This window comes from Mirounga angustirostris, unplaced genomic scaffold, assembly GCF_029215605.1.
Source record: "Mirounga angustirostris isolate CCGP_5_RB_7025 unplaced genomic scaffold, mMirAng1.0.hap1 SCAF_9, whole genome shotgun sequence".
NCBI lineage: Eukaryota > Metazoa > Chordata > Mammalia > Carnivora > Phocidae > Mirounga > Mirounga angustirostris.
The window spans coordinates 17,521,231-17,546,950 of NW_026991717.1; the positions used below are offsets into that span (position 1 = coordinate 17,521,231).

At 52.6% G+C, this 25,720-nt stretch overlaps 1 protein-coding gene across 4 annotated transcripts in view; it reads right to left on the reverse strand.

Moving 5' to 3' along the window:
* Window positions 1-11,021: 11,021 nt before the first annotated feature.
* IGF1R (insulin like growth factor 1 receptor) overlaps window positions 11,022-25,720 on the reverse strand; it is a 300,057-nt gene continuing 285,358 nt past the window's right edge. For 3 of the 4 annotated variants that reach the window (XM_064569953.1, XM_064569955.1, XM_064569954.1), the window contains exons 20-22: window positions 24,879-25,008; window positions 19,099-19,233; window positions 11,022-11,463 (exon numbers count right to left, since the gene is read on the reverse strand). In XM_064569953.1, coding sequence (XP_064426023.1) covers window positions 11,082-11,463; window positions 19,099-19,233; window positions 24,879-25,008 — 647 coding nt within the window. In that variant the 3' untranslated portion in view covers window positions 11,022-11,081. The remainder of the gene's footprint in view (window positions 11,464-19,098; window positions 19,234-24,878; window positions 25,009-25,720) is intronic. The other variant, XM_045899487.3, reaches the window with a different exon arrangement.

A 25,720-nucleotide genomic window follows, 5' to 3' on the forward strand; every position in this document is an offset into this window, starting at 1 on the left:
ATGTTTCAATCCTGTGTGCAGAGTTCAACTGTGCTTTGAGAGACTTTTAAAAAATGGCTTGTAAAACAGTTTACACAGAGGGAAAAAAGCTCTGAATTAGCCCAACGAAATCACAAAGGGTTATTTTATTGTCAGAAGAAAGAACACTCTGAAAGGCAGACATTTCACAAGGGATTAACTAGCTTCAGTTATGGTTTTCATGACAATAAAATGAAATCCTAGTAATTTTTTTTTTTTTTTTTCTCTTAAAAAGACCGTGCAGGGCCTGTGGGATCCTGCCCGGATTGCTAAGACCGCAGACCTGTTGGGCAGAGCTGCCTGTGATGGGTTGATCTATGACCAGGGGGAAACCGGCAGAGCGGCCGCTCGGTACCCCTCCCTGGCCTCCACCCTCATGCATCCAGGTGCTGCGTGCAGCTTCTGACCCCTGAGTCTCTAGTGTTTGGTTTTTATTTTTCTACTCTTTTCTAAAAATTGTGTATAATACACATAACATAAAATTTACCCTTTTAACCATTTTTCAGTGTTTGTGGGCATTCACTTGTTGTGCAGTCATCACCACCATCTATCTCTAGAGCTTTCTCAACATCCCAAACTGAAACTCTGTCCCCATTAAACTACAGCCCGCCTCCTTCCCCTAGCCCTTGGCCACCATCATTCCACCCTCCATCTCTGAACTTGACTACTCTAAGGACCTCATATAAATGAATCACGCTATTTGTCCTTTTGTGACTGGCTTACTAGTTCACAGAGCATAATGTCTTCGAGGTTCATCCATGTTGTAGCGTGTGTCAGAATTTCGTTTTTTTAGACGGAGGACTATTTCGTTGTATGCGTAGACCACATTTAGTTTATCCAGTCATCCTCTGATGGACACTGGGTTGCAAAAAAAATAGGTCAAAGCCCCCAGTTGCAGTTGTTTTGTTTCTATACCTAAAAGGGGAATTGCTGGATTATAAGGTGTTCCTACGTTCAAGGTTCTGAGGGTCCGCCATACTGTTTTCCATGGCAGTTTCCCTATTTTATATTCCCAGTGGTAGTGTTTGGTCTTCAAGCAAAGGATCATAGCTGGGCTTGGCTTCTCTGCCATGTTGGGTGTTACCGCTACTTTGTAGAAGCAGAATCTCCCCTTTTCAGCTATCATGTTGCCTTTGGACAAGCACTGCACTGGTTCCTGTGCCAAGCTGCTCAAAGCCAGGTTTTGCTTGTCTCGTGTTTTCTGCGGCAAATATGCATGGAGATACACTGGTTTTCGGAGGAAGGGGTTGACGGTGGCAGTGGCTAAGCTCTGGGAAATTTGTTAAGGTGCTGTGCTCACAGCTATCACTTTCACTTAATTACATTGTATTTTTTTTATTTTTTTAAGATTTTATTTATTTGTGAGAGAGACAATGAGAGACAGAGAACATGAGAGGGAGGAGGGTCAGAGGGAGAAGCAGACTCCCTGCTGAGCAGGGAGCCCAATGTGGGACTCGATCCCGGGACTCCAGGATCATGACCTGAGCCGAAGGCAGTCGCTTAACCAACTGAGCCACCCAGGCGCCCCCTAGCTTTTCTTTTTTAAAAGATTTATTGGGGCACCTGGGTGGCTCAGATGGTTAAGCGTCTGCCTTCGGCTCAGGTCATGATCCCGGGGTTCTGGGATCGAGCCCCACATCGGGCTCCCTGCGCTGCGGGAAGCCTGCTTCTCCCTCTCCCACTCCCCCTGCTTGTGTTCCTTCTCTTGCCGTCTCTCTCTGTCAAATAAATAAATCTTAAAAAAAAAAAAAAATGGCATTGTTTACTTAGTGTCCAGATTCTTTCAGTAGGAAGGAAAAGCATTTGCAACTTAATAACAGAGGAAACGGGCAGGCCTTGCTGGGTTTATCAATGGCTCTCCAGCATACCTGAGCCTTTGGTACAGACTCTACAGGACCCCTTTTGCAAAGGAAACTGGCTTACTTGACATAAAACAGATCAGAGTCACATTGGAGCTGATCAGAGCCAGCCCGGTGGGGTGGGGTGGGATGGCCCACGTTAGGTCCGGCTGCAGGGTTGTTAACGCAGAGATCCTTCTGTATTTGAAGGCAAACAGCTGCTGCCCAGAGCCCTGTCCCCCTCCCCCACTGGAGCTTCTGTCTCAGGCCAGGGGCAGGCAGGGGGCCTCAGGACCCTGCTTCAGGGTTATTTCAAGCCATACCCATTTTACAAACTTTTAGATGTCATCCCGTGAGGAGGCCCGAGCTCCCTCTTGATGAACGTCTCCATCATCTCTCCCTGCGTGACCTGCGGTGTTCGCCTCCCGGTCTAGGCGGCCTGCCGTCCCCTGTGCACACGTACTGGGGCCTGTTTCCCTGTGGCTGACACGCGGGGGGCCGGAGTCAACAGGTTGAACTCTGGGTTGGTCGCTTAATAGTTGGGGGGGGGGTCTCAGGCATGTCTGTGTGTTTGCTCATCTATAACAAAAGCCCTTCCTTTGCAGAGCTGTGAACACGCGCTGAGCGGATGTGCGAGTCGGTCAGCGATGAGCGCGTGCGGGGCAAACCCACACCTTCCTGAGTCCCGGCTGCTGGCTGCACCTGTGAGGGCAGAGGCAGACACAGCCCGGCCGGCTCTGTGGTCTCGGAGTGGCACGGGGGGTGGGGGGGGCGCACTGGCCTCTGCGACCACCCAGCACCTCCATCCCGAGAAGAAAGTGCTGTAGCTTCCAGCGGAGGACAGGTGCCCAGTGCGGCGCGGCACCCCACCGGCCGCCCGCACGCCCGTCTGAGCCTCCGAAATGAGCCTTGAGCCTGCCCGGAGTCGTCAGTCGTCCAGTGACAGTCGAGGTCCAGTGCCAGCCACCGCGTGACGATGGTGAGCACAAACCCCGGGGCAACACCAAGAGCTTGCGAGAGTCCTCTCCCTTAGAAAGGCCTTTTGTTTTTAGGTCCAAGTATTTGTGAGGCTCACCAGATCTTAAATAACTGTGGCCTTTGATTTACTTCCCCCGCCCACACCTTGCTCTTCAGCCCTTTATACGGTGGCCTGACTTTGTTCCAGGAGTAGAGTTTCCTGTGATCAAAGTTCAGTGAAACGGTCAGCTTGCCCTCCCGATGTGTCTGTGCATCTCTGGTCTGATTCCAGAACACTTACAGCTTGTTTCCTTTGAACATATATTCACATTTCACATTTCTTACTATGGCCATTTCCCTGGGCAATAAAACGATGGCTGGATTGTAGAGGCCCCGGGACAGGCCGAGATCATCAGCTAGAAAGTCACATTCTGAACACCTCCCGGAAGCCACGTCCGGGGTGCGCTTGCTTGGTTCCGCTCTGCATCCCAGGTAGGTATGCTGGCTGCCAGGTGCCGACAAGGACAGGGAAATGTGAAGGGTGAGCCCTTTGCCCCAGAGTCACCTATAGCAAACCTGCCCCGGCCTGACTTTTGTCAGTGGAAGATACAGGAAAAGTCTACAGATCAGTCAAAAATGAAGTTCAGATTTCTGCATCTTATGTATTCAAATTTTCTTCGAGCTGATTTAATGGAGTGAGAAGCAGAATAGCTGCCCTGTCTTCACCAGCAGTTTGCGTGCTGGGAAGGTTCAACTGTCAGAAAGCAAAGCAAAGCCTTTCCACAGAACACCTCCGAGCGACATGTGTGAGCACACATGCCACACGGGGCCCGGCTTCCCTGCCTCAGAAGCGTGGTGGTTCTTCCAGAAAGGGAGGGGAACCAAATCAGAGACCAAAAATGCATACAGAATTCTTTTATTTAACTTAAACCATGTAGTACTTTAACTACTAGAAAAAAGCAGAGTAAGAGAAACTAAAGTTGCCTTAGCTTCAGCCATTCAAAATAGACAAAGTTTCTTTTTCTTTTTTCTCATAATGTAAAGAATCCAGAGTATATCGCAGTAACAGGAATAAATTCTTACAACAGAATATACAAAAACATTTTGAAATTTTTTTCATCTACTGATTTTTTTATATAAACAGAGGAATTTATTTTTAGGAATAATTTATACACAGAAAGTCATTTTATGTAACAAATTGGCCATGTTATTACCTTTTTTTTTTAACTTTTTTAAAAAACTTTTTTTTTTTTAAACAAGAAAACTCAGAAAATGCATTATTTGCGATGCATCCATTCCATTGCGCCTTCTGGTTTGATTCTTTTTTTTTTTTTTTTTTTGTCCCAGAGGTAGACATACTCTGGCAAACCTCTCACCTCAACCTCACCGGCTAGAAAGCAGACGGGTGTCTTTGCCAAGCATCTATTCCACCCGTGGGTGTGTCTCTGCAACGCCCCACATCTGAATGAACAGTTGCACGCAAAAAAAAACCTAATTGTTTCTGGACCTTTCTCCCATGTAGTGCAAAACATCCAGATGTTTCTACCGATGGAGATTCTGTGGAGAAGTAGAGACATGGCCAGTAATCCATTGGGAGCTAGAGGAAATAGAGTCCAACTGAAACACATTTTTGTGTGTGTGTCGTGTTTACTTAAAAGGACTTGTTTTGGACTAGAAAAATGTGTCTTCGGTGTTCTGCCTTAAATAAAATAAATAGGGTCTCTTCCTTGTTCTAACAAAGCGCCAATCACGACCTGAGGCAAGTAAGCGAACGGCCCGTGTGCGCCAGAATCATCATCGTTCGTGTGACAAGTCTGCGGGCTGCGCTCACTGTGAAGCCATCAGCTGTGCCCTCAAGGCCTTCCCTGTCCAGGCAGCGCACGACAGCGGCAACGAGCAGCCCAGCCCGCCGGAGGCTCCCCAGCACCATGGGCACCGCTGGGCTGCCACACCGCGGCTGTGTCCTTGGCCAGTGAGGTTCCTTCAGTCTGTTAGAGTAGCTACTCTCCCAAGGGAAATGGCCAGTCAAAGATGAGCCCCTTCCCAACCAGACGGTTCTGGAAGACCAAGACACTGAAGATACAGAACTACTTCTTAAATCATCTTTCCTTTTTATAAACTAGGGCACAAAGCATTGGGGGGAAAAGAGGGTGAACCACGGCCTGGGTCAGGGAAAAATCTTTTTTTTTCTTTTCTTTTTTTTTTTTTTTTTTTTGGCATATTGTAAAGCTCGCTAGGAAACAGGTGTCCTAAAAAAAATGGATCACAAACACACATTTGCACACACAGAGAAAAAAAGTGTCTTAAATTATTTTCGGCAATTATAAACTACAAACATTTTATAAAATTATTCTATGTTCTTACAAAAATGCAATGAAACATTTAATTAGTTCTTGTAAACCAGATCTTCGTCAACTGACTACCCGTAATCTACTGGACTTAACAGCCCTATTGAAAACGCTAATGAGTGACTAATTAGAACAATGTTTACCAGAAAGATGTGGACACACACAAACGTGGACATACAGATGAGTGATCATTATGTTCTTGCATAAACAAAATAAAACAAAACCCTAAAGTCATGCCCCAGAACTGACAACTGACGGGTGCGGTGCGGTTCGCGTTCTTGACCGATTTCACTGACCTCTGTGACAACACTGTCCAAAGGAGGATGTTCAGTTTCTTGGCCGAAACCAAATGCCCACGGATGACTGTTGAGCCTTGATGTGGTCTGATACCTTCAGAAACCATCAGGTTCAGAACATGGCCCACACTTCTTCCCAGCCCCGTTCCCCTTCTGCTCGCCAGTCTTTGCTCGGCCTCCCGTCATGACCCGGTTACAGTGGTTTCCTACTGTCTCATCATCCCACCGTCAAGCAGTGTCCAGTCTGCTTTTTCTCTAAGTGATCAACGAGTCAGCTAAGCTGGAGGCCCGAAATGAAGCCCTCTGGCCTGTCCCAGGTCTGTATCTTCAGCATCTCTGGCACCAGAGGTTCAGTCTAGACAACATCCTCGCTTGAAATTCTCACTTGTACCACCGACTAGTCAGAGGGGAGTAAGAAAGGTTGACTTTCATCACTGGTGCTTACAGGGTGGATCTGGTCCGTATCTCCCAATGCTGCTTAGCCCAGGAAATAAAAAAAAAACAGCCAACAAACACAGAAGTAACAGTAACAAAAGAACAAGCCCCAAACCTTACATGTATTAGTGGGACTGCTGGAATGGGCCAAGACGTGCTGTGGAACATTACTGCCAACTGGAGGGTGCCTGTGTTTTGGAAAGGAGTTGCCTTTGACACTGGCCACCATAGGGGGACCCAGCAGTGACAGCCGCGGACCTGGGACCGAGCATCCTAGCCTCCTCACTGATCTGAGCTCGTGTGGCCTTGCCATGACAGCAGCCTGCATCACGCACAGCCACTTGCCCGTGGGGGTGAGCCGCCGACAGAGAGGCTTCGGTGGAACAAACTGGCCTAGAGTCTGGCATCGTGCTTGGCTCGGCAATCTGTTATCCCAACCAAAGCACGTCACCTCCTGCCAAGCATTTTGCTGTCGGGTGGTTCCACAGTAAGCACTTTTTTCTATTTTACCAAGCCACGTTTCCTCCCATTGAAATGTCCCAAGTCCTAAGAAAGAGGCTGGAAGGAGAGGCCAGTGCTGGCCACGAACACGGTCTTCTGTCTTCCGTGGAGGAAGCTCATTCCAACTGTGTGTCAAACATCATGAGATCCCATGAAGGAGAGCTGGGGTGCTCTGGGGCTCACACAGCTGAAGTTCGACAGTGTCTCCAGAACGCACCAGCTCCTGCTGCCTCAGGGAAGGGCCGTGTGTGCTCGTGTTTTAATGCGCACATGGACGATGTGCCTCAGTGGTTCCCGTCACTTCAAGCAGTGTGAGCTGCTTTCAGGAGGAGGTTGCATGGAAAATGCCACAACTCAGCTTGATTAGATTATGTGGAGCATACAAAAGAGAAAAAATCAAGAAGAGGTGGGAAAATCAGCACAAAATTAGGCTAGAACTGTGGATAGATGATGCCTTAGGATAGTCAAGGTGGGTGGTTTGGTCCAGTAAAATAACTGCACCATCACACAAGCAAAATTTTCTTTTCTTTCAGTGTTTCTGAAGCATTTGTTATGATGGGCGCTACACTATTAGTGTTTTCTTTCTACTTAAAGAAAATCCACCTACATAAAACAAAAACAAAGGGACACCAACAACTCGGACAGTTTAAACAAAACCCTTATAACCAGCTGAATGATCTGTAGAAATCCAGTTGTGGAAACCGGTAGGTATGTGCAAAAGAGGAGTGGCCACTATTCCAAGGGGTCACCTACAGTGTGGAAGAAGAAAACCCTGATCCAACAGTATTTCTCAGTGACCTTAAGGTGCCAGGGGCCTTGGGAAAAGAGGGTAGTGTTCTCGCAGGAGGAAGCGCGCTCCTGAGCTTGACCGCGGTGCTGGAACTGAAAGGAGCCATGCCCACTGTGGGCAGACCCCCAGCACCTTTCCCAGATGGGGTCACCAGGGCCTGGGGGAGCAGCTGCTGGAGTCGGGCTATGCGCCCTCCACCCGTGAGCAGCGGGAGGGCGGGATGGGGGCGCGGCCCTGGTGGGAGACACACCACCCTGGAAAGAGGCTGGGCGCCCTCCACCGGCCTTTTCCAGCCCAAAGGTTTGGTCTCTGTTTTCCCCTGGGGGAGGAGGAGATGAGGGTGAAGCTGAGAAACAGTCTGGGCGGGGGGGGGGGGGGGGGGGGGGGGGGGACACTTGTCTCCTCTATACAACCTGAATGGGACTGCAGGTCAGGAACCTCTGCGTTCCCCCGCAGGAGGCCTGGCAGACCGAGCTCTCAAAAGCGCTGACGTGGCTGCACCACCGAACTTGACCCAGCGCAGGGACAGCACAATCCCACCTCGGGCAGGCCCGGCCCACGGAGGCCGGAGCGGCGGCTCACACCCAAACATCGCACCTTTCCAGGTGGGACTCTAACCCAGAGACTGACGGCCTGCCCCCCCACCCCCCCAGGTCCTTCCTGTCCTCCCAGCCTAGGAAACAAGTGCTCTTCCAATGACAGAGTCTGTCCTTCAGGCTGCACGGAGTCCCTTTCGAAGCCAGCCAGCCCGGGGGCAGCCGAGAGGCCTCCCAGCAGAGTGCGGGCGCCCCGGGCCGGGAGGAAGGAAATCCTAACACCTCAGGGCCTCGTAGGAAACCAAGTTAGGAGAGGAACGAAAGCAACACAAAACGAGACATCTCAGAAAAAGGCAAGCTGTCTGACGTGAGTGGAGAGGGATATTAGTGTTGCTTCGAGCCCGGACACAGCCTGGCCTCTCCCTGCCTCGCCTGGCGCGTGCGGCCTGTGGGGTGGATGAGGTTACCAGTATCGACGGCATGTTGTCAGGTGCTGAGAAATGTGAGATGTATTCTTGTGTATATATACACACATAAAAAATAAGAGTGAGGTAGATAAATGTTTGAAAACCAAAACCAAAACCAAAACAAACCAACAAAAGCAAAAAAACCCAAAAACTGTCCTGTCTTACACACACACACACACACACACACACAGACACACACACACAAAACCCTTTTCTCAGTATTTAAATTCATAATGGGGCTTCTCTACAGTGATTGAAACTGGTATCACAAAATAAATTAAAAGAAAACTCCTACATATAATACCTTAATTTTTTTCTTTTTTCTCATTTTTTTTTTTTAAGGGAAAAAACTATGGGACAGAGGCTTGAGAAAATCGTAGGACTGAAGCTCCCGACAAGCAGAAAAGCACTACGCACTTGCTTTCTCGTCTTTAATCTCCAGTCACAACTAGCAATCATCATCTTTGAGCTTTGTTCTTACTCATAATTTAAACATTTCCATCCCAGAAGCAACTCGTGTGCTGTCATCACTCTGGTGAGAAGTGCTAAAAACTAAACAAAACAAGACCCCCGGGCCCCGAGGACTTGGATTCCTGGCCAAGGAAAAGCGAGCCAGCGCCAGGGCTCTGGTCCCCTGGGAGCGAGTACGGGGCTCCCCGGCCACCGCAGCGGTGCTCGCCCCGACCGGGGCCCTCGGGCCGGCAGACCTGGCGGGGGGCTTGCCGCCGCCCGAAGAGGCTGCCCCTGCGGCCCCCTCCCCGCCAGCACCAGGAGGTGCCTGGGAATTTTCGGGTTCTAAAGACAGGTAGGTCGGTCTGGAGGGTGGTGGCGGGAGCCACAGAGGGGCCCACTGGACCCCACTCTGCTACACCCTGGGACTCAGCAGCTGTTTCTCATGGGATGGAAGGATTAAATATCCGTTAAAAAAAATAGTAATCCAAATGCCTAGTTTCTGCAGTTAAAACTGCTGTTGTACCCAAGAATTAAAAAAATAGATATATGTGTGTCACAACCAAAACAAAGGTGAGGGAAAGAGGAGGTGAGACTTTCCAACAAGGGTGACTATAAACACTGAACAAGGATGTGCGAAATATTTAACCTTTTTTTCTGACCTGAGTTTGTATCATGTCTTGCACTGTACCAGACTCCAGCGCTGTGTGAGAGCAGGCTGAGGAGTGGGGTGCCGGCATGCCAGGGCCTGCCCCCCGGGGGTGCCCACCTGCTGCCCTCGCCAGCCTCGTGCCCACAGAGCCTCCGGGTTAGAACGTAACTAACGGGCAGGGGGAGCGGGGAGGGGAGGGTGTATTTATAAAAAGGCATCAAACAGTTCATGGCAAATTATGTTATAGAAGTATCAGTTACTGGGAAGAGAGGAAGAAAGTCACGCACGCTAGTACAAAGCATAAGAAGTTTCTTGGAGTGAGCAGAAAGGGAAGAGGGGTAGACCTGAAGGTTTTCATAGATTAAATCCACAAAGATAAAGGACAAAAAAAATAGCAGCTTTTTTTTTCTGTACAGACGTATAGGTGAATATCTGAACCGTAAAAAAGTTATAAAAGTGACATTAAAGACGATGTGTATGCAAATGTTTCATGGTCTAACATAGAACTGTAAGACCCATGAAGAAGTCCTAGTAACAGAGAAAATGTCAACAAAGCTTAGGATGCTTGAATCCATTTACTGCTTTTCTTCTTACTGTTGTGGTGGTGTTTGAATTTCTTTCCTTGCAAACCTGCATAAACAGTTGGGCTGAGTCCCTGGAAATCCCTTCCCATCTGTGTCCTGGGGGGCCGGGGGCGGGGGCGGGGGGGCGAGCTGGGGGAACAGGAGACTGGCACGTGGACGACCGCTCCTCAAAGCCTGTCTGCCGGGCTCTCGACAGGGCCTGTTTTCTCCAGAATTCCTGGGGGCTAGCAGGTGGGGCTGAGGAAGAGGGAATTCAGCCTCTCCCAGTCTCCACTGAGAGAAAAATCCCATTCTGTCCACTTCCCCCAAATAATAACCTACTTAAAAGCAACTAGACCTGTGTGAACGTAAGGCTGGAAAAGAACACCAGGGGTGATCAGATGGAGTGCATCCTCAGCGTGGCTCTTAAATGGCGGGACTAGATACCATGCTCGCCCCATGCCTCTGGAAACAAAGAAAAAAGTGCCGGGATCAGGAGGGAGGAAGTTGAGGGTTTTGGCAGAATTTGGCAGCATTAAAATGGTAACAACCTTGAATGAGTGATGGCCCTTTTTCAATTTCTATGTCCCTAAAAAGGTGAAATATAGTTAAAAAAATTCCGTCTCAACGTGGTTTTTGTTTTTGTTGTTTTTATAAAGACCTACGGTGACAGGCAGGTGTTTATGGGGGCAATGTGGGGCCACAGGGAGGGCCAGCCAGTTCCTCACTCTGATCAAAAGGGCGTCCCAGCTGGGCTCGGGCAAAGGTTTTTCCATTAGGAAGCAGAAAGAAAGAGAAAGGTGAGAGAGAGAGAAGAGGGAGAGAGGGAGGGAGGAAGGGAGGGGAGGAGGAAGGGAGGGAGACAGGTCTGAGTGAAGTGACGGGGAAAGCGTGAGGAGATCCGATTCTCGAGTGTTCTGTTGCTATTAAGTGTTGTCATCAAGGTTCTTAAAGGCCCGTGTCAGTTAAGGGTTTGGGTAGGGAAATAAAAAGCTGCTTGCATATTGGAAAAAGGAACACCCCAAATGTGTTTACTGCAGACAAGCTGTCTTCCATGGGCAGCATTGGCAGGCCTGAAGATCCACTGAGGTACAGGAGGCTGTGGATAGATTGTTCGGACTCTCTCCCTCCCCTCCCACCCCCCCCACCCCCCCCACCCCCCCCCACCCCACCCCCCGCCACCCAGCGTGCACACACATTACTGTCTGCACGGGAATCGGGAGCCAAGGATCAGCAGGTCGAAGACTGGGGCAGGGGCAAGGCCCTCTCGTTCTTGCGTCCCCCGTTCATGTGCGCGTAAGGCTGTCTCTCATCGAAGCTGGCTCGGAGAACCAGCACGCCAGGGCCCGGGCCGTTCTCGGCCTTGTGTCCTGAGTGTCTGTCGGGCAGCGGCAGGGAGGACGAGGAGGCGGAGGGGTCCAGGGGGACGCTCTCCATGTTCTCGGGCTCCAGGTCCAGCTCCTCGGGCTCGGGCGGCTTGTTCTCCTCGCTGTAGTAGAAGGAGACCTCCCGGAAGCCGGGCTCCATCTCGTCCTTGATGCTGCTGATGATCTCCAGGAAGGCAGGCCTCATCTTGGGGTTGTACTGCCAGCACATGCGCATCAGCTCAAACCTGGGGTGGAGACAGACAGGCGATGCGCCCCGCCGCCCGCTGTGGCTGTGGCCGCGCAGCCTCCAGGGCCACTCGCTGCGGCCTCCCCACGACACGTGGACACGGGAGTGCTCTTTCTCTCTCGGTGGCCCAAGGGGCCTCAGCTTCTCCCGTCTCATGTCCCACCATGGCTTTCGCTTTCCCCGGGGCCCAGGACCCTCCGCGGGACAAGACCTAAGCGCTCCTCTCCCGGGGAGGGCAACTCCAGGTTCACACACCGTCTGTCATCACAGGTATTATGGTGACAGTGCTAAGGTAGAGAAACAGGGGCGCTTGGGTGGCACCGTCGGTGGGGCGTCCGACTCAGCTTCAGCTCAGGCCGCGATCTCAGGGTCGTGGGATCGAGCCCCGCGTCAGGCTCTGTGCTCAGCAGGCAGTCTGCTTGAGATTCTTTCTCTCCCTCTCCCTCTGGCCCTCCCCCCACTCTCTCTCTAAAATAAATCTTTAAAAAAGAGATAAAAACACAGCATTCTATTTAAAGCATCTCTTGTAGCCACTGATGGAACCTTATTTGCAGAATTAGAGTGCAGGAAACCTCTGGTGTTTCCGTATAAGGGTTAGGGCGGATCGCAGCGCTCCCGATGGGTGAGCGCTCTTTTAATCCCACCTCTGCTGTTTCTGAGCCTCGCCCAGTGGCTGCGGCCGGCGGCTGGAGCACACCTTCCGAGTCGTCCCGGGGCCCCGCCAGTGCCGGCCAGGCTGCCCCTCAGAGCTGAGACAGTCCCAGTGACGCCCTGCAGCCAGAGCCCACCAAGGCAGCAGGGGCTGGCAGGGCAGGCAGCGAACACAGCATGACGCCCGCGCGGGGTCTGACAGCTGCACCGCAATGGCACTTGGGCCCCGAACCTCTGCGAAGCCCTCAGAGCCAAGTGGACCACCGGGAGTCTTCCTGGCAACGGGAAGGGGCCCCCCCAAGAGCCGGAAGGAGACAGGAAGAATGGGGTAGTGTGGCCAGCTGACCTGGGGGGGCCTGGGCTTTGACAAGAGTTCGGGGAGGCCAGGGGAGGAGGGGATGCTTCTGATTAACCCACAATGCAGAGAGACCCAGCTTAGTAGCCCTTGGGAGCGGAAAGGAGGGTGACTGAGCAAACATCCAGGCTGGCCCCAGAGCCGGAGGCGGCCACGGTTCCGAGAAGGGGCTGGCCAGTGGCCCTTCTAGCTGAAGAGATGCTTTTCAATAAAAATGGCTACATGGAACTCCCCATATTTAGGAAGCACAGAGTACCCCAAACTGGCTTCTAGCCTTCGGGCTGATCACTAGACTGACAGAGCACTCGCTTCTGTCTGGGCCCGGGGAAGAAGCCAGGGGGCAGGCTGGTGGGACACAGAAACTGGCCTGCAGACAGAAAGCTCCTAAGCTAACGGGGCCAGCTACCTTCACAGACCTGGGGGAAAAGGTGTCAGGTCGTTGGAGGGAAGAGGATGTGACCTTGCGGGAGGGTGGGCACAGGAGACTTTTGGCCTGTGTTGCTACCTGTTTTTGTAAATCGTGTTTTATTGGAACAGCCATGCCCATCTGTTCATAGGTCTGTGGCTGTTCTCACGGGGGGCCAACTTTTAGTTGAGTAGTTGGAACAGAGACTGGCCTAGAAGCCCCAAATATTCGTCCTGTGGCCCTATATCAAACACGTCTGCTACCTGTGCTCTGGCAGCAAAAGATCTGGACGAAATGTGAAGACCAACTGGATTTTCCCCTCCCGACCAGCCCCCTGCCCAGCCACCAGCCGCAGGCCAGGACCGGCCTCGGCCTAACGCGCTCCGAAACACACACGGGGCGGCGCGCGGGCTTTTACCCGCGCGGCCTGCTTTCATCCTCCCGAGTCCGGGAGGCCGGCGCCCGAGACTACATGCCCACTGCGTAGGTGAAGAAGCGGAAGTCCCCAGAGATGACACAGTCTGTCCCAACAGTGAGGGCGGAGCGGGGCTGGGCGCTGAACACCACCTACCTCAGGGAAAGGGGCATTTTCTCAGCCTCAGCGAGAACCACCGTGGTCCCCCCAGGAGACCGGTTCCTCTCGAGTCAGTGTCGTGGGGGATTTGCACAGATAAACAGGCAGCTCCCGCCTCGGATCAGATGGCAAACAAGCCTGCCTTCCCTGACCTCCCACTACTGCCCAGGGAGAAGGGCTCCCCCCCACCAAACAGTACACGAGGCCCCTCTCTATGGCTCCGCCGCGCTCTCCTCTCTGGCTGACCGACCTGTCCCCGGCTAGAGGCGCGGCTGGGGGCCGGGGCCAGGAGCACGTGATGGGGTGATGGGCCCTGGCTCGGGGCTGCTGCGGCCTGGGGGGGATGCTGAGGAGGTGCCACCAGCCAGCAGGGGAACGACTGGAGTGACAACAGCACAAAGGACCATGTGAGGCCCCAGTCACAGCCCTTCCAGGGCTGCCCATAAAAGGAAGTCTTTTTCACTCTGTCGGATTCAAGACCTTGTTTACACTATCTCCACAAGAAAACTTTCCAGTAGACTCTAGAAGGATTTATGGGCTGATAAAGCTCTTCTTTAAAAAAGCCCCATGTTTTACAACTAGTTGGCTCTGCTGAGGCCGAGCTGTCCTTTCCCGAATGACCCCTTGTGGGGGCCGGGGAGGGGGGAGTTGCGCAGCCCCTTCAACCCCCGGGGGGGGGGGGTCAGGGAAGAGATGGACTGGAGCTGCTTGCTGCCCTGCCCTGCAGTGAAGCCGCTTAAGGGAGACATGTGTGACCCCGGGGGGCAGCGTGAGGAAGAGGGACAACTGGCCTGCCCCCTCCCATCCTGCACACAGAGGGGCCTCCAGATCGCCACCCTACTCTTGGCCCTGCTGGGCATGCACGCAGGTTGTGAGCACAAGCCAAGACGTGAGAGGTAGCACAGTCCACTTGGCCACCGTGCAACAAAGACCAGATGCCAGAAAAGCCCAGAAGGGCTGGGTGTGCCCCTCCCTCCACCTCCTCCTGGCAGCCCGGGACAGCCAGGATCGTCTCTTGAGCCTCCTCTCAGCCGGGCCGGCAGGGGGACAGCAGGCCTGCCTGACCCCTCACCCCAAGTCACTCTGTCTTTGGGCCGAGATCAAACGCGGGGCCCAGGTACCGCGGGACAGCCCATGGTCGCAGCACGGCTAACCAGGCGAGGACAGCCATTCCTGACGGTTTGGATTCTACTCCAGCACCCGATTCCCACAAAACCAGCACAGGATCACCAGCGAGGAGGGAGCTTTAATCAGCAAGAGGAAAAAGGGCGTTTGAAAACTGCAAAACCCACCAGAGTCTACTGAATCTGTTCCAGACTCATCTATGAGTTGGTGACTCTCTGGGCCAAAAACTTCAAATTCTGTCCTGAGTGCTGTATACTGAGGACCGGCCCCGGCAAGGACGTGTGACACTGGAAGTTTTATGGAAGACCATACGGCTTCTTGGCCCAGGGCTTACACTCTGGCGCAGCTCTGCTCTAGGTATGTCCTGCAGCAGTAGAATCCGGCCCTGCTACCCGGCTTCTGAGAGCTAGGACTGTGCCTTACGGCCGTCTCTGGGGTGTCAGCAGTCAGCGTGTAGCCAGAGGGGCTCAAGGACATTCGTGGTGTAAGTACAGAGACGCGAGATGGGCTTTGTCATCCATTTAAAATGCGGAACCACCAGCGAACCACAAGTCAAATCTGATCTCGTGCCACTTGTTAAATTAATTCAAACCGAGTGTCGGTGTTAAGACTCGCAAGCCTAGACTCTCTGTGGCTTGGACCATGGAGCCTTTCCTCTAAAGCCCAAGTGCGTGGCGCCGTTGAGGGGATGGGGACTCCTGGCCACTCCAGCGGAGCCCCCTTCACATGCTTGTGGGCATCGCCAAGACGCTGGTGCAGAGCTGAGTGCCCCCAGCAGCCACTGCGCACCCCGCCCCCGCGTTACCCTGCTGGGGTCCACTCAGACCTCTGGAGCCACACAACTGAAGGGGTCTCTCTCCCACTTGGAGGCCCAGCAGGGCTTTGGGGCAACTCCCAAGAGCTCGGCGACTCTCCTCTCCTCTGGGACAAACAGGAGTCCGTTCTTTCAGTGCCTACGTAACAAAAGAACTCCTCTCCCAGAACACTCCTTCACCTAAGCTCATCAGGAAGTTCAGGACAACACAGACACTCCCCACCCCGTACAACCAACTCGCCTCCCTCCATTTTGTTATTTTCTTAGAAGGGAGAACAGTTTGCCACAGGGGTTCTGGATGGCGAAGCAGAAATGCCTCGTGAATTAAACATTTAATGTCCAACGGTAACCTCTCCGTGTGAGTTTCCTGGTCACTCTGTGCTGGGAACAGGAAGTTTACCGCTTTTCCCACGGCAGGTGGGCTGCTTCCCAGGCATATTAAATTAATATCAAAACTCCAGTCACCAGGAGGTAGGTCAACTTCAGGAGTCCCACGAGTTTCTCAGCGGCCAACACTCATCTGAGTCAAAGAGAAAGCTCAAAAAACAATACCTCTCCTCCCACCACCCCCAAACCATGTGAACAAAACGCACACCTGCTTTCTCGGACTGTCTCTAAGCGTGCCACACCACAGGTTCTAGCCACCGCCTCTGTTCCGCACCAGACACTTGGATGCACATTCAGTGGGCATCACTCCTCATACTCCATTACTTAGATTTCTGCTCTGAAGGAAGATTTCTCTTCTAATGGGCTGACAAGGATACAGTGACCATACTGTTCAGAGAGAACAGTACCTGTGAGGGAAAGTGGGAGTCAGTGGGCTGTGGTAGCCAGCCCCCAGGGACCCCCACCTCCTGGTATGCATGCCCGCTGTAATCAACCACGTCATGGAGGGCTGCCCCCTGGGGTTAGGCCATAACGGCCTCTGTGGCTTCTGCTCTGCCCTGGAATCACTTGCTCTTGGGCAGGGTGGGCAACCTACGGGCACCCACGGCCCAGATCTAGCCTCCGGGCCAATTTCTTAAGCCCTAGGAGCTAAGAATGGTTTCTATATTTAAGAGTGGTTGGAAAAAATAAATCAAAATAAGAATAATATTTTGTGACGTGAAAATTATGGGAAATTCAAACTTCAGTATCCCCAAATCAAGTTGTGCGGGGGCACAGCCATGGCTCGATCACGTGGTATCTGTGACTGCTTTGGCGCGATGACAGAGGTGAATGGCTGTCATTGGGACTGTATGGGCCCCTGGAGCCGAAAATATTTCCTCTCTGCCCTTCTAGAGGAAGCGTCTGCTGAGCCCTGCTCGAGGAGAAGCCCGCTGCCTGGCACTTGGCCGCACGGGTGCGCCACCCTGGGAGTGGATCCCAGCCCCAGTCAAGCCTTCTGCTGATTGCAGCCCTGGCCGAGAGACTCGGAGCCCGAGCCGTTCAGCCGAGCCGCTCCTGGCTTCCCGGCCTTCGGAACTCCGTGGGATGGCAAATGCTTATTGTTGTTTTAAACTGTTAGCTTTGGGATGATGTTGTACTGCAGTAAAAAACTGTACAGTTCGGGAGAGGGAGCATTTCCACAGTAGGCAAGAAAATGCACTAAGTGACTTTTTTTTTTTCCTTTTAAACTAAGCGCCCTTTTGAGTCTCTTCTAACTTTGGGTCCTGAAGTCTGAAGAGGCTAATTGGGAAGGTTCTCGAGGGACCTCCCACCCGGTCTCGGCCACCACCACCACCACCCCCCCCGCCCCCGCCATATGCACTGCCCTCTGAGAAGTAGAGCCTCCTGTCACCGGTGGGCCTACTCTGCGCCCCATGTCTAGGACCATGCAAATTTCCTACTCTAGGCCCATGCTCAGATGATCAGTGGGTTCCCCTGCCCCCGACACACACACACACACACACACACACACACACACACACATGCAGATGCAAGGATGCCGCTTTCCCTATGGCAATCGTGGGTCCTCTTTCTTAATTCCGTGCAAACTGTCCGTGGGATAGAAAAGGCTTCAGCTGAACAAACATTCAGAAGTAGCAGTTAACAGGGCATAGGGCCCAGCTAACGTACTCCGCAGCACAGGGGTGCTACACCGAGTCTCCCCCAGCCCACGGGCCCTGCAGCTGCGCAGTCAGGGCCATGGGAACAAGGCCTCCCACATCTACATGGAGCTGGGGAGGTTCAGTCTTGGTAGCAACCAAGTCCTTCAGAAAAAACCACAAAACCGTGGTTTGTTGACAGACAATGGTTTCTGCTTCCCAAGCTGTGGCAGCCAGACCCTAAGATGCTCCCCAAGATTCCTGCCCCTGGTGTAAATGCGTCATCATGCAACTCCTCACCTGAATGTGGGTTGGACTAAGGAAGATGACAGGATTTCACTCAGGTATTTTAGTTTTCTCATCCGTGGACTCTGAGTTAACCAAAAGGGAGATTATCTGGCAGTAGATGTGGCTTAATCGGGTAAAACAAAAGGTAAAAGCAACGGAGAGATGCTCTTGCTGGCTCTGAAGAAGGAAGCTGCTCTGGTGGGAGAAGACCCACTCTCTGGAAGGACCCCAGTCCCACAGCCACAGGGCTGAGTCCTGCGGACAACCTAAAGGGCGTGGAAGAGGGAGGCCCACTGCCTCGGATGATGGCAGCCCCAGCCTACATCTGATTTCAGTCTGGTGAGACTGAGCAGAGGGGCCAGCACACCTGTGTCTGGATTCCTGACCTAAGGAAACCGGTGAGAGATTCAAACGAGTGGAGCTTTCATGACTGTTGAGGCCAGTTTCCCTGGTATCCAGATGAAATGGTATCTGACGCGTATTTGCAAACCATCCCGCCGCTCTGAGGCCCCAGCCTGAGGCAGTGCTCCCTTGAGGCAGATCGAGGGGTCTTAGACACGGAGACAGCCCGACCATTCCTTCGGGATCCAAACATGTCCTGAAAAGTACTTCTGGAAAATTCCAGAATTGGTCCTGAGGTACTAGTAGTAGTAGCCTTCCTTCCACCCACTGGGATCTGGAAGAATCTCTGAGCCCCACCTCAACATGCCTGTGGAAACCAAGTGCACCGTCGCCTACCTGTCCCGGTCCTTGTCCTGCCCCCGACGACCCAGCCACAGAACACCTTCACACCCTCCTCTGACTTGTTCCTCCTGTGCACAGACAACGCGGCCCTCTAGCCTTCCGCAGCTCTGACCCCCGCCAACAGAGGGATCCTAAGAACACCGAGCAGTGAGGCCCAGGACACATCATGGACACTCTGCCCTTAGCGGACAAATCTCAGGAACACGACGCTGAATGATTTTGTTAAAAAGAAGTGCCAGCGCCCAAAGCCCAAAGTCTGCAGGGAGGTCAGCTGAACCTCGAGCCAGGTGCCCCATGGGTCACTGGATGAAGCTCCGGAGAGCATGTGGCTTTCATGGCTTAGTCAGCACTCAGCAGGGAAGAAACCCGAGGGAGCCCCTGTGGCGGCGGCGTGCGTGGGGCACCATCACGCTCAGTGCCAGCCATTACGTCGGAACCAGAAGCATAAGGGAGACGGGGTGAAACTGAGGCAGCTCCACGAAGGCACGGGTTCCTGCCATCAGGATGACCCTCTTCTAAACGCCCCACCGGCCTTCACAGCACCTGCGGGGCCCGAGAGACTGGCTCTCAGAGCCCCTCACCACCCGCCCTGGGGGTCACTGATCAGGGAACTGGGAAGGGGGGTGGCCGGGGCCCAGGAGGTACGTACAGCATGTCGGGGCAGTTGTCCGGCTTGTCCAGAAGGCCGCCCTCCATAACGAAGCGAAGGACCTGCTCGTTGGACAAGCCCTGGTAGGGCTGCTCGGCCAGCGTGGCGATCTCCCAGAGCACGACGCCGAAGGACCTACGGGACATAGGGGACAACGTGAGGGCTCAGAAAGCTGAGGGCAGACCCCGGGTGCCGAGCGACGGTCCGCCAAGCGACAGCTGAGCGCGTCCTGCAGCGTGCCCAGCACCATCTTCCGCGGTTGCCGCTCACGTTCCCTGAGCAGGAGACTCAGCCCCCAGGCACGGTGGAGGAAGCCGGGGTGGAGGGGGTTTGCCGGGTCCCCGAAGGGCTAGGAAGCACCTGTGTGCTCATGTGAAGGCCGGACAAGCTGAGTTGAGGCCCCAGCGAGGCCGCCAGCAGGCGCTCTAGCCTGTCATCAAAGGCAGATCCCCAGGCCCTGCTGGGCCCCTGGTGTAGTGGGCCCGCACGCGGCCTGCCACAGCCGAGCCCGTCAACGCACTCCCGCGTTGTGCAAACTTGTACGCAAGGAGCTCTCAGCGCTGCCTGCGGAGTAGAGTCTCCAAACACACCGAAGCCTGAGGTCCCGGACCACAGTTCTCATTTCATTGGTCTGCAGTGTTGGAAAGCTCACTGGGGATCTCCCAGGTCTGGTGGGGCCGGCGGGGAGAGAAGCCCCACGGGGGCTGGGGTTGCGGCTGGCCTATGGAGGGCTCAGTCTCAGGGTGGGGGGGTGCAGCGAGGAGGGCGGTACTGGCTGGTTATGGGGCTCACGGGCCACCAGGCATCCTTAAGCAGAGTTTAGCCCAGGGGCAAGGGGCTGAGGAGTCAATTCAGCAAGGGGAGCAGTGAGCGATTCTGCCAAGCGTGCGGTTTTGCCTGTTGCTTTAGAAGATCCGACTACTGGAAGACAAGTGAAAATACATATACATGCACACAGAAAGTTCAGGTAGATAATGCTGAAAAAGGCGATGCTGTAATCTGCAAAATAAAGGTGCCTTCCCAACACGCGCTGCCATCTCGTACACATTTTCCTCGGCCTATTTGCCTTTATATTCGGTTCATTTCGGCAGAATAAAGCAGGCTCGTCAGCAGCCAACGGCCCGAGGGGCTTCTGACGGGGACCGTGCAAGGCCAGGGGCGCGGGCAGAGCCACACCAAACATTCTGGGGCCCGGCACTTCCCACGGAGAGCTCTCGGGATCCTGGCCGGGAGCCTGAGCCAGGAGGGCCTCCGACTCTGTACCAGAATGTTCTATTCACTGCCTCAGCTATAGCTCCTTTGCTGTGAAAAAAAGGTTTCTGTGCAAACTGGTACTAAGAGCAGATGTGAGACACAAATATAGAATCTTAGCAGAGGACTGACCCAGCCAAGATCCTTTTTAATTTCCAGTGACCAAGAAACAGTCTTCAGTATTGCACAAGAGATCTAGAAAAGCCAAAGACCCAGAGACCTCGGTGCGGCGTTCGGAGGCTGGGGCAGCCAGCTTCTCTATCAGCTTCGGCGGGGGGTGGGGTGGGGACACGTCCCGCAGGGCTATGGCTCCCCACCGACCCCTCGGCTAGGCAGGACAGCCCAGGAAACGACAAGCTTGCTGTTTTTACTGGCTGCGGGCCTCGCCCGAGGGGTTACCTGAGAGCAGGGTTCCCTCGCGGAGCCACGCACCTTACACAGGCTGCGGCAGCCCGGCCTCGCTCACCGGCGCCCGCAGCGACCCTTTCCGCCACGGCTGCTCAGCCTCAAGCTCCCGGTCCCTTGGCTACCGGGAACTTCCCGTGTCGCGACCTCAAGCCTGTCCCGCGGCCCTGCTCTTCTGGCCCCACTTGAGCAGTCCACCCCAGGTCCTCCATCCCTCGGCCTCGTCGGGGCCCAGCACCGCGCCCGTGGCCCCCCTCGCCTGGCCGACAGCACCTCCGGTTTGGGCGCTGGCACCTGACTCCACTGCCTTACTCTGCAGCTAACGTGAACATCTTATTTTATTTTATTTTTTAAAGATTTTTATTTATTTATTCGACAGAGAGACACAGTGAGAGAGGGAACACAAGCAAGGGGAGTGGGAGAGGGAGAAGCAGGCTTCCTGCCGAGCAGGGAGCCCAACGCGGGGCTTGATCCCAGGACCCTGGGATCATGACCTGAGCCGAAAGCAGAAAGCAGTGTACCGACTGAGCCACCCAGGCACCCCAAACGTGAACATCTTAAAACACAGAGCCAGGTCACGCTCCTATGTCATGCTTCCTTCAGAAGCTTTACGCGTCTTTGTAGAACCTGAAGGATCAGGCCCAAGCCCCTAACACAACGTTGGTCTGAGGCCTTACTTGGTCTCTCTCTACCCTAATTCCCTCAAGGGAGTCCCACCAGCCTCCACAGGCAGCGAGCCCAGTCCTGCTGCCAGGGCTCCCCGTCCACCCCGCAACATTCCCGCTGCCCGAAACCCGCACCCTCATGTCCCCATCGGTGACAATTCATATTTTAGGGTGCCCTATGACCCCATCTCTTCTGGCTAGGCTTCTGTGACTCTAGCCTGTCAGGATCACTTCCTCTTCCCCTAAGACTTCACCCCTCAAGGACAGGGAGTGTGTCTCTAGTCACCTTGTTCTTGCACACGCTGAGCGTGTCCTGAGCCTCACCAGGTCCTTGCGATCACACCCGCGAAATAACACAGCAGGTAAGAGGCCCGGCTCTCCCCCAGAGGCCTTCCCTGGAGTGACTCTTGTGTAACGTCCGTGTCGCTTGTCAGCGAGGGCCACTTAATGCTGGAGTCTGGTCATCCTTCACGGGACGTGACCAGCTGTATGGGGTCTAAAGGACGGAGGCCTAACCAACTCTACCCAACACCAAGATGGCCCCGGGGCATCACCACTTGTCACAGGGGCTGTTTAAACACCCATCAAGCTCCTGCAGACCCTGTAGGGCGTGTAGACATTCCTAAACACACCTCACCCCTCACCTCACAGATGGAGTAACCAAAGCCCAGAGATGTCCCATGGCTTGACCAAGGCCACACAGCCAATCAGAAATAGGCAAAACTCATGTGTTTTTCAAAGCAGGTAATTTGCCATGTGGCACTGGTATTAATGCCATCATATAAAACCAAGTCATGAATTTTGTGGACACATTTCTTCCTGAAACACTGGACAAATGCCTTTGTGTGACGCCTTTTCTCATTATGAGCACTGTTCTCCCCCAGCGAAGGGACAACTTGCTGTGAATCTCACAGGTCAGTGCCAGGGCTGCCTGAGGTCAGCAACTACGCCTCAGCATACCAAGACGGGATCGGGTCAGTGTCCCACCCACCAGCAACTCAAGACCTACAGAGAGACCCACGTTCCCCGCTCTCATTCATTAGCCACTAAAGAAGCAAATGATTATAAGTGCGTGCAACCAACCCTGGATATTTGTGGCGGTTTGGAAACCTTAGTGAGTCAAGACATGAAGACTATTGTAGGTTGACCCAGATGCCCAGGAAGGGAACACACTCGTGTCTTCTAACCCAAAGGCTGGGATACAGCGCTACAGAGGAGCTGTCGAAGGAGCCAACACAGTGTCCAAGCGCCTGGGAATAAAATCTCAAAGGGCCGCAGAAAAATGTGGAAATGTCCAAACTAGAGAAAAGAGACCACTTCCTTGTGACTCCAAGGCCCATCTTATCAAAACCAGGGCGGGGTGTGCACTGTGCCACAGAGAAGGGTCAGCGGGTATCACCAAGAGACAGATGTAGGCATGACAGGAGCAAGACCAGCAAAGAACAAGGATGTCTTAAGAAATAGGGTGGTCTGTTTTTGTGAGGGAGGGAGTAAGCAGTCCCTAGAGACGTGAGCAGAAGCTCAACAACTAGCTGTCAAAGGTGCCATGGATGGAACCTGGGGGCTGGACGTGACCACAGGGATACCCCCCAAACCTGAGATTCTGGGTCTCCTTTACAAAGTCAAATAAAATCCTTTGTCTCTCTTTCTAGATTTTCAACTGTTTAGGAATGACTATGCTATTGAACATATTCTAAAATGACTGGGGCACCTGGGTGGCTCAGTCGGCTAAGTGTCTGCCTCTGGCTCAGGTCATGGTCCCAGGGTCCTGGGATCGAGCCCTGCATGGGGCTCCCTGCTCAGCAGGGAGTCTGCTTCTCCCTCTCCCTCTGCTGCTTGCCCTGCTTATGCTCACTCACTCTCTCTGTCAAATAAATAAAATCTTAAAAAAAAAAAAAAAGAAAAACCTTTAATAAAATGATTTCCATTCCTTTGACAGGGGAAGCTTTAAATTCTAGGCAACTGAGAAACCTTCCATACTCACCAACGTCCTGGCCGGCCTACCCTACCTACCTGTGTTACCCTCAAAGGCTGTGTTAAAAAAACAAAAACCTAAAGTACTCAATGCCTGGACAGTGAATGGAATGAATACCAAATACTCACTCTTGTTTATATAAATATATTATTGGTTCATAACATCTATGCCATCAAGTGAGAGAACAATGGCATCGAACACCCTATATGTCCCTTCGTTGCTTCTTGTCGCAATCGTTGCTAACCAGACTTTGGGCAAAATTAGCCTGGAGATATTAATAACTCTAGTTTTATCTTCCTATTCTTCCCCTTGTTTTCCCTGACTCTCACAGTTTTTTCTATTTTATCACACTGTAAGCTGACCTTGGAGCTTTTGGAGGCATGGAGGCTAGAATAATCAGATGAAGGAACAGACCCAGGCCTGTCCTCTCCCCATCATCTCTACATCTAAAAATGATGGTGAGCACTTTGACTTGACAGCAAAGAGATAAGTATCTTGGACAGGCTGATTGCAAAACGGGTCTCCTACGTGAACTCGAGAGGCAATCGCGCTTTGCCGGGTCATATTCAAATGCTATTTCCAATTTGCACCTGTCTTCAAAGATCCAAGGCCCTCGAACTGTGAAAGGTTCACGAGGTTATAAAAAAAGACGATGTCGGTCACTATTTAAATAGCTCCTCTATGTGGTCATCCAGGCATTTGGAGTAAACAACTACCATTTCTGTAACACATCAGCAATGGGACCTCCTGAGAGGACAGCCAAGAAATTAGCTGACGTGCTAGAAGGTAGATGTGCCAGGACCTCGGCCTGCCAAGGACCTCAGTTGTATTTTAGAGCCTGACCTCCTCTCTGCAATGTTGCTGATGAATCACAATAAACAGTACTACTGAGAGTCCTCTGCATTCCTCAGCTGGTAAGCTTTCGACACCAAGATACATTTATTATTAAGGGAGACATTTTGCTTTCCATACCATCCTTGGGTCAACGATGATGATGCCCATGGAAAAAGGACAGACAGCAGATGGGACCAACAAGAAAACACATCCGGACTCGTGAGCTTTGGGTCTAAATAAAGTAACGTCTGCAATCTGAAGTTTTAATTAGGTAAGGCAGCCGCGCACACACAGAGTGGCTGTTGGGAAAGAGAAAATGAGAGCAGGCAGGCAGGGGAGAGGTGAAGTTCTCGGACTCCTGGTGCCCTGTCTCCAGGGCTCCTGGCCGCTTAGTGAGCAGCTAAGGATCGAAAGAAATGTTGGCCCTATAAATTCTTTAGATCCCACAAATGCCCTCAGCTAGCCTGCCCACAACAGGAACCCTTAAACAACGCAGCAATGTGGCCCACGTAACATTTATTAGCCGAAGCTGGAAATGGGGTAAGATTGAACAGAAAACAGGAGGAAAATAATGCCCTTGAGAATGAGCCAATGGGATCTGTGGAGGCTGGAGGGCTCCGGGCTTGTGGTACAGGAAAAGTCTCTCATACCAGACGTCGGAGTGAGTAGTGAAGACTCCATCCTTGAGAGACTCGGGGGACATCCAGCGCACAGGCAGCAACCCCTTTCCTCCTTTCCGGTAGTAGTCTGTCTCGTAGATGTCTCTCGTCATACCGAAATCTGTAAGGTGGAGAGAAGGCGCCAGAGTGACGTACTCTGAGCAGCTCTCAGGGCAGAAGCAAAGATGTCCCATCCCTGCTGCAGGGGAGGGCCCTACAACCACATCCAAGGGGGAGCCGTACTTTAAGGAGGCTGGGCCTCAGTGTTTGCAGTTGTATGAGGCAGAATCAGTAAGGGATAACTGATTAATCACGTGACAAAGAAATACCAAAAAATCTCGGCTTTCAGATGTTTATAATTTGACTCTTTAAAAAAGCTAATTCCAGAGGAGCCTGGGTGGCTTAGTCGGTTAAGCGTCCGACTCTTGATTTTGACTCAGGTCATGATCTCACGGTCGTGAGATCGAGCCCCGAGTTCGGCTCTGTGCTCAGCAGGGAGTGTGCTTGAGATTCTTTCTCTCCCTCTCCCTTTGCCCCTCCCCCTGCTCTCTAATAATCTTTTTAAAAAAGTTAATTCCAAATAAATAAATAGTTAATTTCTTTATTCATTTAAAATGAGAAGCAGTTACACATTATCAAGCCTTACAGTTTATCAAGAAAATATGTACTGTGTAGACCAAAGGTACTTATATGTGGTTTTAAAACCTGGTGAAATAAACAAGGGCATGTTGACTCTTATTTACTCGGTAGCACTGCCCCACTGCCAGAGGAAATAAAATAGTTTTGCTGCTTAATATGGGGGAAAATATTGAAAGTACAGATTCACGGGGAAA